The 15,266-nt window shown below is 42.8% G+C and overlaps 1 protein-coding gene across 3 annotated transcripts in view; it reads left to right on the top strand.

Moving 5' to 3' along the window:
- Positions 1 to 13,908, top strand: part of GMDS (GDP-mannose 4,6-dehydratase) — a 409,257-nt gene extending 395,349 nt beyond the window's left edge. For all 3 annotated transcript variants that reach the window (XM_053983239.1, XM_053983231.1, XM_053983247.1), the window contains 2 exons: positions 12,499 to 12,567; positions 12,923 to 13,908. In XM_053983239.1, coding sequence (XP_053839214.1) covers positions 12,499 to 12,567; positions 12,923 to 12,985 — 132 coding nt within the window. In that variant the 3' untranslated portion in view covers positions 12,986 to 13,908. The remainder of the gene's footprint in view (positions 1 to 12,498; positions 12,568 to 12,922) is intronic.
- Positions 13,909 to 15,266: the final 1,358 nt, after the last annotated feature.

The raw sequence follows: 15,266 nt of genomic DNA, 5'->3' as shown, positions 1-15,266 counted from the left end.
GATAAATATTCGGAGAAAGGCCTGCCGTTTCTGTGTTTGTGCAATGCATAATGGGACCCTTACCTGGCATCTCTGCCCTGCCAAAACATGAATGAAAAATAGGTTTGCTTGTCAGAGGAACAGCTCTGTCTTTCACATTGAAACTTGGCAATAAATGATTCCTGTGTGAGTGGACTCAAGAGACACTTTCCTTGTAAAGGAGTCGAGTGATTGATGAGGCATCTCACATTTTAAACATTATACAGGTGAAAACATTGGAGTATTCTGAGCCCATGCCTGCTGCCGTGTATGCCTGAACAGTTTGCTTGCTTTTTAATTGTGGAACTAGAGGAGGTTTGGTATGTAGGGCAGGACCCATAGAAAATGCTAACTGTTTTCCTTGTGTAATGAAGTTTTTCATGTTTGACTGCTGCAGGGTGAAGTAATGAAGAAGTTTTTGGTAACAGATCCAAAATTCCTTTCTTCTTTAATTGAAAGTATTTAAGAGAAGAAGGTCATTGAAAGGACAGATTTCAAGAAGTGGTATATACATTTGGTGATGCTTTGGAAAGAAGCAGAGCATATTAGCCATGCTTTTAAAGTGTATATGGCTAATGCACTGCCAAATCTGTGGAATTTTATAGGCAGCTCCTGTGAATAGCAGTCAATGAATCTGCTTTTTACCTCTACTTACACTGGCACTGTGAGCTTTAGGCTATCTTATTGTTTCTTTAAAACTTATTTCAACATAGTTTCAGCTCTGTCAGCAAATCTCTGCTGTGTTACTGGTAATATGAATTGCCTCCCAGAACCCTGCAATGTTCCACACAAAATCCTGAGGGAAGAGAAAGCAGGTGTGTGATGGAGTACCACTGGAAAAGAAAAAGGAACAAATCTGTGATGATATAGAGAGAAAAGAAATTGAAAAAATGTTCAAGCAAAAAGAAGATTATAGTAGAAATGAGAAGAGAATAATCTCAGTGTGAAGGACCTTGTTTTGACGATGAAGGAAAGTAAGGCCAGGATTAAGATGATGTTTGTGAGCAGAAGATTGATGCTCAAAAGAGAAATGGGACAAGCTTGAATGAAAGAGAAAGACTGAGAGACACATCAAAGTAGGAAAGAAATATGTCTTACAATAAAAAGAGATAAATGGGATTTTACAGGAAAATAAATTCACCAAAATATGGGAAATATTTAAACAAGAAAAAAGTGAGAGAAATTAAATAACAAGGTAAGGAAAGGATGGAAGAAAACAAAATACTGATCTTTGAAAAGAAACTAAGATAGTTGTATTCATTTTATTGATTTACTGGAAGATTGTGTGGTGAGTATAATGTCTGCTGTGAAAGTGAAAGATGTCATAGGAAAAACTATGATTTTTTTTTTTTTTACCAGGCTTTCCTGTGCAGGAAATGTAATAGGAAGTTATTTTTATTAATGAAGATCAGAGAATATGCAACAACAAACTACCAAGAATGGTGTGAAAAATCCGGTTATTTTTCCAGTCAGACCAGAAGAACCTGTAGTCATTGACCAGCAGGAGCCTAAGGGTCAGATTATTAAGCAGCAGGATCAGTGAACTGCATGGCAATTGGAATCTGTGCATCTTTAAATACACCCCAACAAACTTCCATTACAGTCAAAAAGAAATCTTGAACACCATGCAGCTGGTATTTGTAGCCATTCATTAATTGCTTTGTGCTTTGTTTTGTCTGCCTAATCAACACAAACAGCAGACTTGTTTGATTTCATTTGCAAAGGTGAAACCAATTGATTTTACGGCAATATACTGCTTGCTGAGCAGTACTTTTCCATCAAGACAGTCAGGTTACACCAGTCACCAAAAACTGATGAGGCAGAACAGTGAGAGCCTTGGACAGAGAGACAAGGTCTTTGGCAGAATGTTTTGGAATTTGTTAGGGAGAGTGCATCCCTCGGTTCAGCGTAGCTGTGATGCTGAGTGTGCTGGAAGGACTTTATCCTTTCCAAAGCTATGACAAGTTGTGGCAATACTCAGCCCACATCCACATGTGCAAGGGACTGTGAGGTGAGGGAATGGGGAACACAGGGCCTTTATATGCAGCAATTGCATGTGTTTCATCTGTAAAAGAGATATTCAGCTGTCTACCTTGTCTGGACTTAACCAGTGACCAGTGTTTTATCTTAACAGGTTTGGTTGAACACACATGCAGAGTAAAAAGATGTTTGTTTATGGACAGGAAATGCATAAGCTTTTTAATTAATAAAGTGTGAGTTTGAAGCATTAAATGTGATGTGCATTGTTGTGTGCTACTACCTTCAGGTTCTTCTTTGTAGTGTCCTACTTGGACTCAAGCACTAAATCTTTCATCAAAGCAAGTCTGATTATCTTGCACATGGTTTTCCTGAAAGGATGTTATGATTTTCTAGATGTTTGGTGGCTGGTGATAAATTAGGCTTTTATGATGTCATGTGAAAGGCCATTGCTTGGACTTCCTTCTCTATGAAGTGCACAGGAGAATACATTTGGGACATACTTAGCATCAGAAATTATCCTACCTTGTTTTATTTTAACCCTTTTGTGGATTCTTGCTTGTCTTGTAACTGTATTCAGGCAAGGATAGCTTCATTTTTGCAGACAGGAGCCCCACAGTATCATGTTCTGAATCCCCTCCCTATGGGGACTTGAAATTTTTTTTCCCTCTCGGGTAAAAAGATCTCAGTTCTTGAGCTCCCTTTAAGCTTTTCACAGCTTAAACTCTCTCCAGATATTTTGTCTTGAAAAGGGTTTTCAAATCAGATGGGGGTTTTATTGAGAAATTGGAATGCAGTGAGAGATGGGGGATAAGGTGATGCATCCCATAAATTAGATCGGGTTTATGACTGTGTAGAGGGAGGCTGCTTCTAAAAAAAACAGCCAGCAGTAAAAGGCAGACTGTGACTTTGTCCAGAGAAATGGCAGCTCCCTTCTTCATTCCCCATACTGCAGGGAGGGAGCATTTTACAACTTCTCTTCAAACACTGAGAAATGACTGAACATCCTCCATGCTAACTCTTATGTACTATTTAATTCATGGCAGGGAGGAAGAGAGGAAGAGAGAAATATCCACCTCCCCTCTGTCCTCTTCCCCAGCTCTTACCACAAGCTTCAGAGAGACAGAGGTTCATGGAACACTGTAAGAGTTGAGGCAGGGGGTGACATCACTCCCGTCCAACTTCAAGTGGTGAGGTGAAAAAAGGGCAAAAACAGCAACTGCTGCTGTAGGTGATTTAATTAGAATCTTTCAATTACATGCTCTTTAGATGAAAAATTCCATTTTGAATTAATTAATATTTTGATTAGGGTGAATATAACAGCACACCATTCAAAAATATTTTAATATAATTTTGATGTTAACATAACAAATGTATGGTTTTTTTCAGAAATATGAATGTCCATGGGGTAGAAAAATCACCACAAACAATGCCTCCCGTAAAAGAAAAATAATAACTGTATGAAGAAGTAATATCCTGAGTTCATAGATCTGCATTCATTAAATTGCTGTTTAATGCTCTAAAAGTAGATAGATCAGTATCTGTAAGTAGAATACAAGATAGCTGTCCTAATGTTTGCTGTTTTGTTACTTATCATTTGATATTGGGCCAGAGATGATAACTGAATTCGTTTACATTTCCTATATAAGTTGCTATAAATGAACTATTTTTTAGTGGAAGAAGATAAGAAATTAAGTAGGATTGCAGCATGGATTGCTGAGGTTATCCGTTTTCCTATTCATCTTGACATGTCACTCAGCAAAGACAGCTGAAAAAGACATTCATTCCTGCACTAAAACCCAGGTGAAATCAAACAACTTCACAAAGTGATTTCCTGATCTTTGCAGAAAATGTGAAGAGTAGGGAGTGATGACAAAACTAATCAGAGTGGATAAAAAAAAAAAAGAGAGAGAGAGAATTACATGTAAAAATTTTAAAGGTATCATACCCTCACCTAAACATATGTAATGCAAGAATAAAACCACATATGATGAGGACATTATTGTCTTACTCTCCACCCCCAAAATAGTTGTCAGAGTGGAGAACAGGTAAAGCAAGAAGAAAACACATTGACTAGTGGGCAAAAGCAGGACTTGAAGGTACCAGTGAAAAGATAAAAAACCTGTTCTTTTCCTATATTACAGCTGATCTCCATCTATATGAAAGAGGTTCATTTCTCACAGGGTCTTGGTTTTTAGTGATGTGCAGGTGACATATTTGTCCAGGGAGCCTGAAGAAACATGCTCTTAAACAATCTCCTCCAAACCTCTGCTGTAAAAGGAAAATTCAGAAATGCTTCTAACCCATGTCATGCAAAATCCATGTCATTCAGACACCTCTTAATGCCCAGGTTAGTTTGAAGCATGGAATTGTTAGCTCACACATCAGCAGCCAGGCTACAGGGCAGTGGAAGTCAGTGGGAGTGGTACCACCTGTAACCAGCATTTGAAAAGAGCATTTCTCTTTTGTTATGAGTAGGAAAATCTTACTTTGATAATTATTAGTTTGCATTTTAGCAAACATGCTAAAAGATTTTAGCTGTGATGTGTGTGTTTGGACGACCTGGTACAACATATCAGAAAGGAAGGGTTTCTTTCTGCTGGAGCAAGGCCAGAGGAGGACTTGAAAGGTGGTCAGAGGGCTGGAGCACACCTCCTATGAATACAAGCTAAAGTCTTGAGGTTGTTCAGCCCAGAGAAAAGAAGACAGAAATAGAGCAGCCTTCCAGTACCTACGCGGGACCTGGTAGAGAGCTGGAGAGGGACTTTATACAGAAGCATGTAGTGAGAGGACAAGGGGGAATTGCTTTAAACTAAACTGTAAGAGGGGTCAGATTAGGCATTAGGAAAAAGTTCTTTACTGTGAGGATCGTGAGGCATTGGAACAGGTTGCCCAGAGAAGATGTGGATGCCCTGTTCCTGGAAGTGTTTATGGCCAGGCTGGAAGGGGCTTGGAGCAACCATGTCTAGTGGAAGGTGTCCCTGCCCATGGCAGGGGAGTTGGAACTACATGATCTTTACTGTCCCTTCCAACCCTTCTCTGATTCTGGGATTGTGTTGAGCCCTAATACCTGAACTATCATAATTATGGTCTGTATATGGCAAATGGAGTGGGTTTGATTTTCTTCCTCTCCTCCAGAAGTTCCTTTCTTGTTTAGGAGAAGGATTCCTGTGAACTAGAATTGATCATGCTATTCGGAAGCCTCTTTGGCACTTTGCAGGACCATGAGCTGAGGTTACAATTGCATTTACAGCCAGGCTGCAGAACAATTTCCAGGTCTTCCCAGGCATGCAAAATTGGGCCTCAGGGCAAGCTGCGAGGGAGGGAAGCACCCGCCTCACTGCAGCCAGCTGCAGGAATTTCGCTGTTTGCAGCAGCAGGGCTTTCCCTGCTGCGGGGGTGCACTCTTTGGACTGTCTCATGCGTGGCAGCCCGAAAAGCAGCCATGGTCCCACTTGCAGCGGGATGCCCTGGCACAGAGCTGTGCAGGATGGTCCTGATGAGTGAGCTCAGCTCCGGATCCAAGGCGAGGGAAATTCAGCACTGGCTTCGGGGATATCGGGCTGTAATTCGGGAGGAATTTTATCTGGCTCGAGGGACGGCACTGGCCAAGATGTTTTCTCAGGCTTCGCTTGGCAAATGGACAGATCTGAGTAACGCTGAGCCCTGCGAGGGGCTCTTGTGCCTGCAGCTCCGCCGGTGCTCGCCCCGGGGCCGAGGTCTCTCCTCCCCGGCTGCGGCCCCGCGGCCGTGAGGGGGGCACCGCCTCCAGCCCAGCCATTCGGGTCCGGCGGCGGCTCCGGAGGCACCTGGGGCCAGCCCCTCCTGCCTCAGCGCTTTATCTGTGCTGGCGGTGGGGCTGCCAGGACCGGCGCTGAGTGAGCCCATTTCCCCAGAGCGGAGCATTGTTCCCGGCCTCCGGCCGCCGCGTGGCCCCGCTGATGGACAATACCACCCGTCCCCGACTTCCTGAGCAGACCAGACAGCTTGCTGTTTTCTTCGAGTCTCTTATCACCCCCTGTCATTGAAAGAGAGGTCTGGCTTCGGCTTCGGTTGGGGCTGATAGGCAGCAGCGAAGTGGAAAAGGCGCAGGGGAGGGAGGGGAGGAAGAGGAGGAGGAGGGAGAGGAGCTCCATTACTGTTATTATCGCCCTAATGTTTATTGCTGTTCCGAGTTCATTTGCCTTAACCCTTTGGAAGCTGGTCAAATTAAAGATTATCAAACTGATAAGATAAAGCCGCTGTTCTAATGCCCCTGGTTCCTGGCGGAAAAGCCAAGGTTGTGCTCAGGTTTTATTGACTGTGTGGTTTGTGTTGATGCCTTATTGCTGGAGTACAGGGGGGTACCGAGATAAGACCTTACCCTAAAGATGCCCAGCACTCGCAGCCTGCCAAGGTCTGTCGGATATACAGGGGATCAGCGCCGTGCAGAATCAGTCCTTTCTTCAAGTCATTCTTTCCCTTTCCCTTCCTCCTCAACATGGTTTAGTAAAGATTAAAGTTTCTGAATAGGGAGGGGATTTGCATAGGAAAACATGCTAGGGGAAAAAAAAACATTATGCCTCTTATTTTCAATGGCATTTAGTTATATGTGAGTTTCAGCCTATTGGTTGCTTTTGCCTTTTGCCTTTTCCTGTGGTTCTTTGCGAACAATACTGTCTTTCTGCAAAAGACTGCTGACCCAAGAGTGGAAAGCAGTCTGTTCATGCTGCATTAAAACAAATTTAGATCAGGAACCAAATTCACTGGCATTCTTCTATTCCCTCGGTACCCCAACTGCTCCACAACTTTGCTTTTCTAAGAACAGTGGAAAGAAAAAATGAAAACTGAGCAACAACACATTTTGGCTCATCTTAAATTCCTGAAGATGTTTACTGTGCTCCTTGTTAGGCTCGGGCTTTGCTCTTCAATATGTTCTATCTTCAGTCTGCTCACATTTACTACGGAGACCGGAGTCTCTTGGTTTATGATTATACAGGGTTTTCATCCCTGTTACTAAAGATATTATAACAAATACTACCCTTTGCAAAGAAGCCAAGCCAGTGTTCTCTGCCCTGTGGATCCCCAGAAGAACATGCAGAGCAGCGCACAGGACACAGTGCTCATTACTTTGACTCCTTCTGGGGTTTGATCCAAGCTCCGCTGAGCTGTGCATTGAATTTTGCACCAGTAAGGCCCATGTTTACAGGCTCTACAGCTCTAGTTTAGTCAGATATTTCTACTTTTCTCAACAGAGTGCTCAAAAGAAGCCACAGTAACTGTTTTCCAAAGCTGCATCTAGGTTAAGACACAATGTCCCTGGGCCTGGTGGCAAATGTGGCAGAACACTAGGGAATGGGGGATAAGGTTGATGGTGAAAGAATTGCCTAGTGAGCAATGCATGCAGTCTCCTGACGTGTTTGCAACACTTTAACAAGGCTGTTCTCCAAGCAATAAGCTGCAGCAGATGCACATATGTACTGTGGGGCTGGTGTTACTACTGAGATTTACTACTTAAACCCTCTTAAAAAATGCTATGCAAAATGTTTCTAGAAGTACACAAAGGGGAGATTATTTCATAATATAGACCTTAGTATATACATGTGATATAAATTTTTAGTAGGGCCTGTTGTGATAGCACAAAGAGTAATAAGGTAATAGTTTTAAACTTAAAGAGGGTAGATTTAGACAAAGTAAAAGGCAGAAACTTTTTATGATGAGAGTGGTGAAACACTGAAGCATCTGAAGCAGATTGCCTAGGGAAATGAAAGATGGCGCATCCCTGGAAACCTTCAGAGGTCAGGTTGTATGGCGCTCTGAGTAACTGACCTAGTTGAAGATGTCCCTACTCAGTACAGAAAGCTTGGACTATATGAACTTAAAGGTGCATTCCAACTCAAACCATTCTAGGATTCTATGATAATGATGAAAACACAAAACTGCAGTCTAATCAAGTATCTATGTTTTTTTTTTTTTCCCTTTTAATAGGAGAAGTTAAAGCTAAAAGGTGATGGTTTTAAGAAGAAAATAAGGAAAATAAAACACTAATGGAGTTTGCAGGAAACTTTGGCTCCTCTGTTCTTGAAATCCTTTTTGAAAAAACATCTTGAGCAAAAAAGTGCAAGACTAAACTCTCAAGCCAGAGCCTCCACCAAGCTGGGTCAGTGCTCTTTGCTTATGGGAGCCCTGATGTAACAACTCATCTTCCAAGCAGTGGTGCTGATTGTGAACATAACCCTGGCTGCTTTTCAGATGCAGTTATACTGTTGTGTGCTTAGTTCAAGTTTGTTTATTTTTAGAGGTAAAGCCTTGTCTGTGCTTCAGCAAGCAGAGCTGGGCACAATTCCATCACAGGTGTTTTACTGAGGACTTGATCTCAGTTTTATTCTAGTGTAAGAGAAAGCAAAAGCTGGCACTGGGTGCTGGCTTCAGTAAAGGCACATTTGAAAGGGAATCAACCGAGCTGTAGTAATAAAGGAAGCCTTGGCCTTGTTTCAGGCCGCACTATCTCCTTTTTCTTACGTTGTCTTGAGGTTTTAAATTTTCAGTTAAAGTTAATTGAATGAGACAGTGATGCAATGCACAGTGAAACCAGATCAATCACTGCTCAAGACAAAATAGGAGTCGCAGTGACACTCAGAACAAGAGCTTGGGAAATGTGATATTTACATTAAAATATTTTACATTTTTGTCTCATGATTTAAAAGCCAAATTTAAAAATGCCTTACCACATTGCATAACAAATTTCTTGCTGGTTATCTGTATGCATTTGTGTGTGTGCATTTGTACAACAAAATTGAATAATCACAAAAGTAAATTTAGTAATAATGGGGTATTTTCTACACAGTTACACAGCCTCAGTTGCACCAAAATGTAAAACAAAAAAACTCACATCATAGGAACTCATTCTGTTCTCTGAGAGGCAGTCATATGACAGTGAGCTACATATGAAGCTGTAGGAGAATTTACTTGCTCATATTAAGTGGCAACAGGGAATTTGACTGCTGTCTTTCCATCTTCCTTCCCTTTAAATATTTACCTGGATATTGTTTCTGACTCTTAGCGTGCCATTAAAACTTGTCATTACTAGGCACTTATGTTAACTGCTTGCATGGAAAATAAGGACTTGTTCCTTAGAAAATGGGTAAGTAAAAGCAAAGGCTTGATTTTATGTTCATGATCTGAGTGCTGTAAAAACAACAGAAAGCCTTAGTCAGTGTTTTCAGGGTAATAGACTCTTAGCTCAGTATCTAAACCCTCAGAGTTTTCACAGAGTCAAAGGGCTTTGTTTTCCTGTCAGTGTGTAAAGCACAATGGCACAGAAAAAGTAATCCTGCAGGAACACAAAACATGAAGTGGTGTCATTTCATCAGGTGCTTTTCCATCAGGAGCAGGGATATGGGGCAGTTTATATTCAGCAGCAGATGTTTTTCAAGAACCATCCCCCATTTCCCCAAACTACCTCCCCAGGCCCCAGAAAAATAAAAATTCAGGTCTTCTCCAATAGAATCTGATCTCTTCTTTCTTCGCTTTCTGATCTGGTTGTATCTCCAGAAAGTGATGCCCTGCTGTTGAAAACTTAATACACTTTAATGATGAATATACCAGAGGGGTTTTTTTGGATGGTGGGGTTGTTTGTGGAATTTTTTCCCTTTGGAAGCCTGACAGATGCATCTCTGGTTTGAGTGAAAGATTTAAACAATATAAACAAGCAGTCATTCTGTTCCAAGGGAAGCTTTTTTTTAATATTCTTATTTTATTGTAATTACCTTATTGTTTTCATATTATGAGCTACTTGTAGAAAAATACAGGAAACATGACTGCAATACAATCCTTTAATCAGGAATAGCTTTGTTCCAGTCATCATTTCCATTCAGTGTTGAAGCTTTGGCTAATAATACAATCAAACCTTGAGTTTAGGTGTAATATAGTGTTAACATTATGGTTTCATTTGGCCTCTGTACCTAGTAACTTTTGTAAGTGATCCTTTTTAAAAGTGTCCAGGAGGTATTTTGTCTGTAATGCAGTTTTCAAGTAAATTAACAAAGTTGTGTTTCTCAAAAGGACACAAACTTCTTCAGGAGAGCCACTTAAAATCTTTTAACCCAGGTCACCTGGGGAATTTGTATTATCATATCTATTAAATCTTCCATTATTTTTCCCTTTTTCTTTTTTTCCTCACAGATTATGCCCTAATACCTTTACTGCATTATTGTTAAAGTTTGTGAATTTTTAAAGGAAAAATATGAGGGTTTTTATACCTAGATGCCTTCAACATACTAGTTGTTTGTGTGATCTCTGTGTATAATGCAGCACTGCAAATACTTACCTTTTACTGATTTGCAGCCTACCCCCAACCTTTTTTTGGCCTACTCAGCAGATGAGTGTTTATGTTTTTGAATAAAGGACTAGAACGAGGTATTTTATTAGACAATCTGTTTTAAGAAAAAGCATTTGTCCAAGACAGTTAAAAGACTGCTCCCAAGCTGTTCGAAAGCAGAATGCAGCTACATACAGCAGGCCATGGCAATTCATTTTGTGCTTCCTAGTCGTTTTTTCTTTAAAATGGGAAGCCAATATCTTTGATAAGGATTAGTTTCAAAGTATGTTTTTGATATAAAGATTGTGGATGTAAAAGTTTTACTTGCACAGCATTTATAAAAATGAAAATCTAAATTTTGTGATACAGCTTTCATGACTTAAAACTAGGTGATATTAAAATACTTCGCTTCCAGCTAATGGCCTGAATTAGGGCTGAATAAAAGGCAATTGTTTTTATACTGAAATTATTATTTTATGAAGGATTTCCTTGTTTCCAGACATATATATATATACACGCGTATGTAAATTGAACTCAACTCCAGATAAAAGACATACCTCCATGAGCACATTAGAGTCTGATCCAAATTTTATCAAAGTTAATGGGTGTCTTTCCCATTTCAAACCAGATTTTGCAATCCATATTCACACGACCCTCCAGGGGATCCCTCAAGTTGATGCAGTTTTGCATGACTTGGCCTCAAATGTCTGCTGCAGTTTCAAAAAGCCCATTATAGGGCTGCAGTAGGAAATCATTTAGTCTAATTTAAGGAAATCATGGCATTTTTTTTATTTTCATATCATTGTGTTCTGATCTATCTGTTTACTCTCTTCTGGAAGCAGGCTGAAATGCTTTCTAGCCTAAAGACTGAACTTGTAAAACTGCTGCCTGGAATAAGCCTCGGCAGACGTGTTTGTTCCACATCCCCTACTTCAGTGCCATATTTCCTTTGGTGGATTTCCTCTGCTCCTGGAAGCAAGCTGTCTAGCTTTCTTGTGCACAGTTATGAAGAAGAATTTCCTACATTTTACTGCACAGGATGAGGTGATTTTGGAAGTTAACATGACCTGAACCACGTAAGATAACACAGAGCATCTGAAAAATGTAGCATGCAGCATTACAAGTTTAAAAAAAAATTTACATTCACAAAATGCTCCGTAGCTCCACTGCTGGTCAGCGGGTAGGAGGGAGAGAAAAAGCAGTCCTTGCAGTTTTCTGAAAACCTTTTGTGTTACCACCATAAAGTCAAATGAAAGAGGAGAATTCAGGCTTAGCTTTGTTGTTCTGTAACTGAGCTGGGTTTGTTTGGGGTTCTTTAAATCAAGACAAATATAATTTTAGTATTTATTGCTATAAAGACACACAGCTTGTGAGAAGAGATATATATTTTATTCAATTAACACATATATTTGGAAAAAGCTAACTGTTTAAACATTGTCTTCCAATTTTAAAGAAAGATACAGTTAGTTTTTGTATTCAATTAGAAATGCAGTTAAATGAGCTTTTGTTTTTGTTTAATTTTGTTACATTATTTTTGATGACTGGTTGTGGGATTGTTTTGGCGTGGTAGCACTTTTAAGGATACTTGAACAATAAGGTGAATATGACCCAAGTCTTGGTTTCTGTAATGGTTTCAAGGCAATTTCTTTCTTCTTATTTGCGTGTGGATACTCAAAATACTCTAGGAAAAAATATGTACACATTCAAAAGCTGGATGTTTGCTGCTGTTGCATATGGTTACCCATACCCCTAACAGTCTTTCAGCATCATTTGTCTGTGATCATGTTTTTATTTGAAAGAGACTAGTTGTCATGTTTGCTCTGTGTTTTACATTATTTAAACAAATGGGGGGAAAAGATTTTGAATCAGCTCATTCACTAGCATGACTAAGATGTACAATAACTTCTTATAAAATGTTCACCGTCATATGGCTATAAGGCTGGAGTTCAAGCCCTCTGTGTACACACGAAGAATAACTCTTTCCATCTGAAATAGCCTGGCAAAAGGATGCTGCCTCCTGGTGATTTAATAGGCATATGAGTTTCCACTAAAATTGCATCTTCAAGAGAAGTAGTTCATCCTTGGAAGAGTCCAATAATGGGCCTGGCCTGTGCTCAGCTCAGAGGGAAGCAGGAGCAATGGGAAGGCCATCAGGGTGGGGGAAGGTAGCAGTCCTTGCAGTGCCTCTCTCTTCTTTTCCACAGGATTTTCTTCAAGGAGACTGCACCAAAGCCAGGCAAAAGCTGAACTGGAAGCCAAGAGTCACGTTTGATGTGAGTGGCCTTTCTGGCATGCTTTGTACCTGCTGGGTGTTCATGTCCTCTAAAAACAATTCCCAGGGATGTGAAAGGAGGGGGGGACACCTCTGTGTAGGGTGACCTGGGCACCCTGAGAAACCCCATTTTTGGTTCCTCTGCATGGATCCTTGCTTTGAAGAAAGCAGATGTGTCAGCACACTGACACACCAGGGCCTGGGCCAGGGCAGGGGGAAGGGCCCAACAAAGCCCCATCCTCTCCTTGTTCTGCTGTGGGGGACCAGGTGGGCTTGTCATGCTCTGGGGCATTCCTGACATGCTGCCCATCTGTCCCTGCACTTGGGGCCCTCAGCTGTCTCTCTCCTTCCTGCAGGAGCTGGTGAGGGAGATGGTGGACGCTGACGTGGAGCTCATGAGGAACAATCCCAATGCCTGAGCCCTGGCTAGACCTGGCAAGCATCACAGGACCCATGCCACAGAGGCAACCCACGGCCAGCACTGCATGAGCCACCAGGGTGGGCAGCTGCCCCTCCCTGTGATGCTTTTATTGTAGGCCTGCCTGTGTCTAAAAGACCAGTTTTATTCCTTCTTCCACCCTCTACATCCTCCCAGTGCCTCTTGCCCCATACATCATCCCAGGGTCAGCGCTGCCTGGGCTAAATCTGTCTTCTGCCACTAACTGGGGAAGGATCATACTGTACCTGAAAAATTGATCAGCCAAACGCGTTGATTTCATTTTTAGTTGAGACTCATCTTTCTATTCTCTAGGACCTCCAGCACATTTGTAGTACTTAATCCCATTTAAGAAAAAAAGCATTCCCTGACCCCCACTCCCCCCTCTCCACATCAGCAGACCTTTGGTGCAAACATGGGCTCACCATGCCTCCAGATTTTGTTCCACGGCTTACCCTTTCTGCCTTTCCTGAACATTCCTTGTTTTTCTTTCCTGCAGCCTTACCTCCACCCCAGCAGCCCATTTCCAGCACCTGAACTCTGTAAAAGTTTGGATAACTTGATATAACTTGCAGTGAAATCGCCTTTTGACCATGCTGAATTAATTCCTAATTGCTGGAATCGCTTTCAAACCAGTCAAGCTGTGGCTTGTATATGTTTTTCAGATCTTCATTTCAGAGTGTGCATGAGTCACAGAAAGCCTTTTTGTCCAGCGCCTTCTCAATACGGGGAGATTAGGGTGTTTTAGTTTTTGACCCCCTCCCCCAAGAATCAAACCATTCCCCTTCCACCCTCTTCCTGCTTACTATAATTAAACCTCAGACAGGAGCGTGAACCATTTCAAAAGATGACTTAAGAAATAAAAACAAAATAAATAAAAAAAGCTTAAAAAAATAGAAACTTCAAGGTGAGTAAATATTTTTTTGCTTTTTGTGCCAAGGCACCTGGGTTATCCAGAGGTCGCCAAGCCCATACATTTCCCGTTGGTTTAGGATCTTCCACCCACCAATTACTCCCATCATTTTAACTTTATGCCTGGAAGTGAGCAAAGAGCAAGATTCACAGAAGGGAGACACACAGGAGATACACTTTTTTGAAGTGCATCTCCTGCTTTTTAACTTCATGTAGGGGGGACCCCCATCTTAAAAGGAGGCAAATCGCGGGTTGGGGAGGGGTAGCTATGCCCAGGAGCGATCCCGTGATGCAGATGACAGGAGCAGTGCTGCTCAAGAGCAGCCTAGGGGGAGCCGGAGGGGGTGCTCCGTGCGCCGGTCTCCAAGGGCGACATTTGACGGAGGTGCCGCGGGAAATGCGCGGCGCGGAGTGGAGCGCGCCCGGGCAACTGGAGCAGCCGCCTCCTTTGGGGCTGTTCCTTCGAAAGCGCGAATGGGGAAAGGGAAACGTGGGAGCCTGGCCGCTGCTTGAGACCCTTCCTACAGGTGCACAGAGTACGAGCCCTAAGGCGGGGAGGAGAGGGAGCTGCGGAGACAGAAGGATGTCCCTGTTGCGCTCCTCCAAGCATCTCCCCACGCGTGTGAAGCTCTCCAGCCCGCACGCAGTTTCCGCGGCACCCTCGGGGCTCTTCCAGCACAGATCAACGCCGAGCAGGTCGCGGACACTCAGTCCGGAGGCCTGGACCTCCCTACGGCATCATGTACACATTGCCACTCACTTCCCGTGGGTATATTTATAAAAAGCCTCCTTGGGTGTTTTTCTCCTCGAATGGGTGCGACTCCACGACTGCGCCTTTTTTTTTTTTTTTTTAAGAGTAAAACAGCACTAAGCCCCCTTCCCGTGGGTGCATGTCCTTACATTAGCTACGTTCTTCCGCAGCGTTCACACCGCATTGATCGGCTGCACAGCCCCTGCCTGACGCGCTCGTCCCTATGCCTTGGGTACCCACGTGTGTGCGGCCGCACGGCCGCGGCCGTGCTCCGCGGCTGCCACCCACACCCTTCCACGGCCGAACGGGTCTCCTGTGCCCAGCTCTGCCCCCCCCCTCCCCCCGCCCCGGGGCCGCGGCGGGTGGCAAAGGGGAGGGGGCGAGCTCCGCCTGCCCGGCCGCACCGACGGCTGCCCCCTCCTCAGCGCCCTGGCCAGGCGGTCGCAGGCTGCGGGTGGAGAGTCTTTGGTGGAGAACGGAATAATAATTTTTTAGGAGTATTCCAGCACTTTTATGGCAAGGCATTTTTGTATCGCAGCGAACTTTTTTTTTTTTTCTTACAGTGATTCACTAGCAGGCTTGCTGGTACATCCGAATATTA

Source organism: Vidua macroura, chromosome 1 (genome assembly GCF_024509145.1).
Source record: "Vidua macroura isolate BioBank_ID:100142 chromosome 1, ASM2450914v1, whole genome shotgun sequence".
In the NCBI taxonomy this organism is placed as follows: Eukaryota; Metazoa; Chordata; class Aves; order Passeriformes; family Viduidae; genus Vidua; species Vidua macroura.
This window is presented reverse-complemented; position numbering and strand designations above follow the sequence as displayed.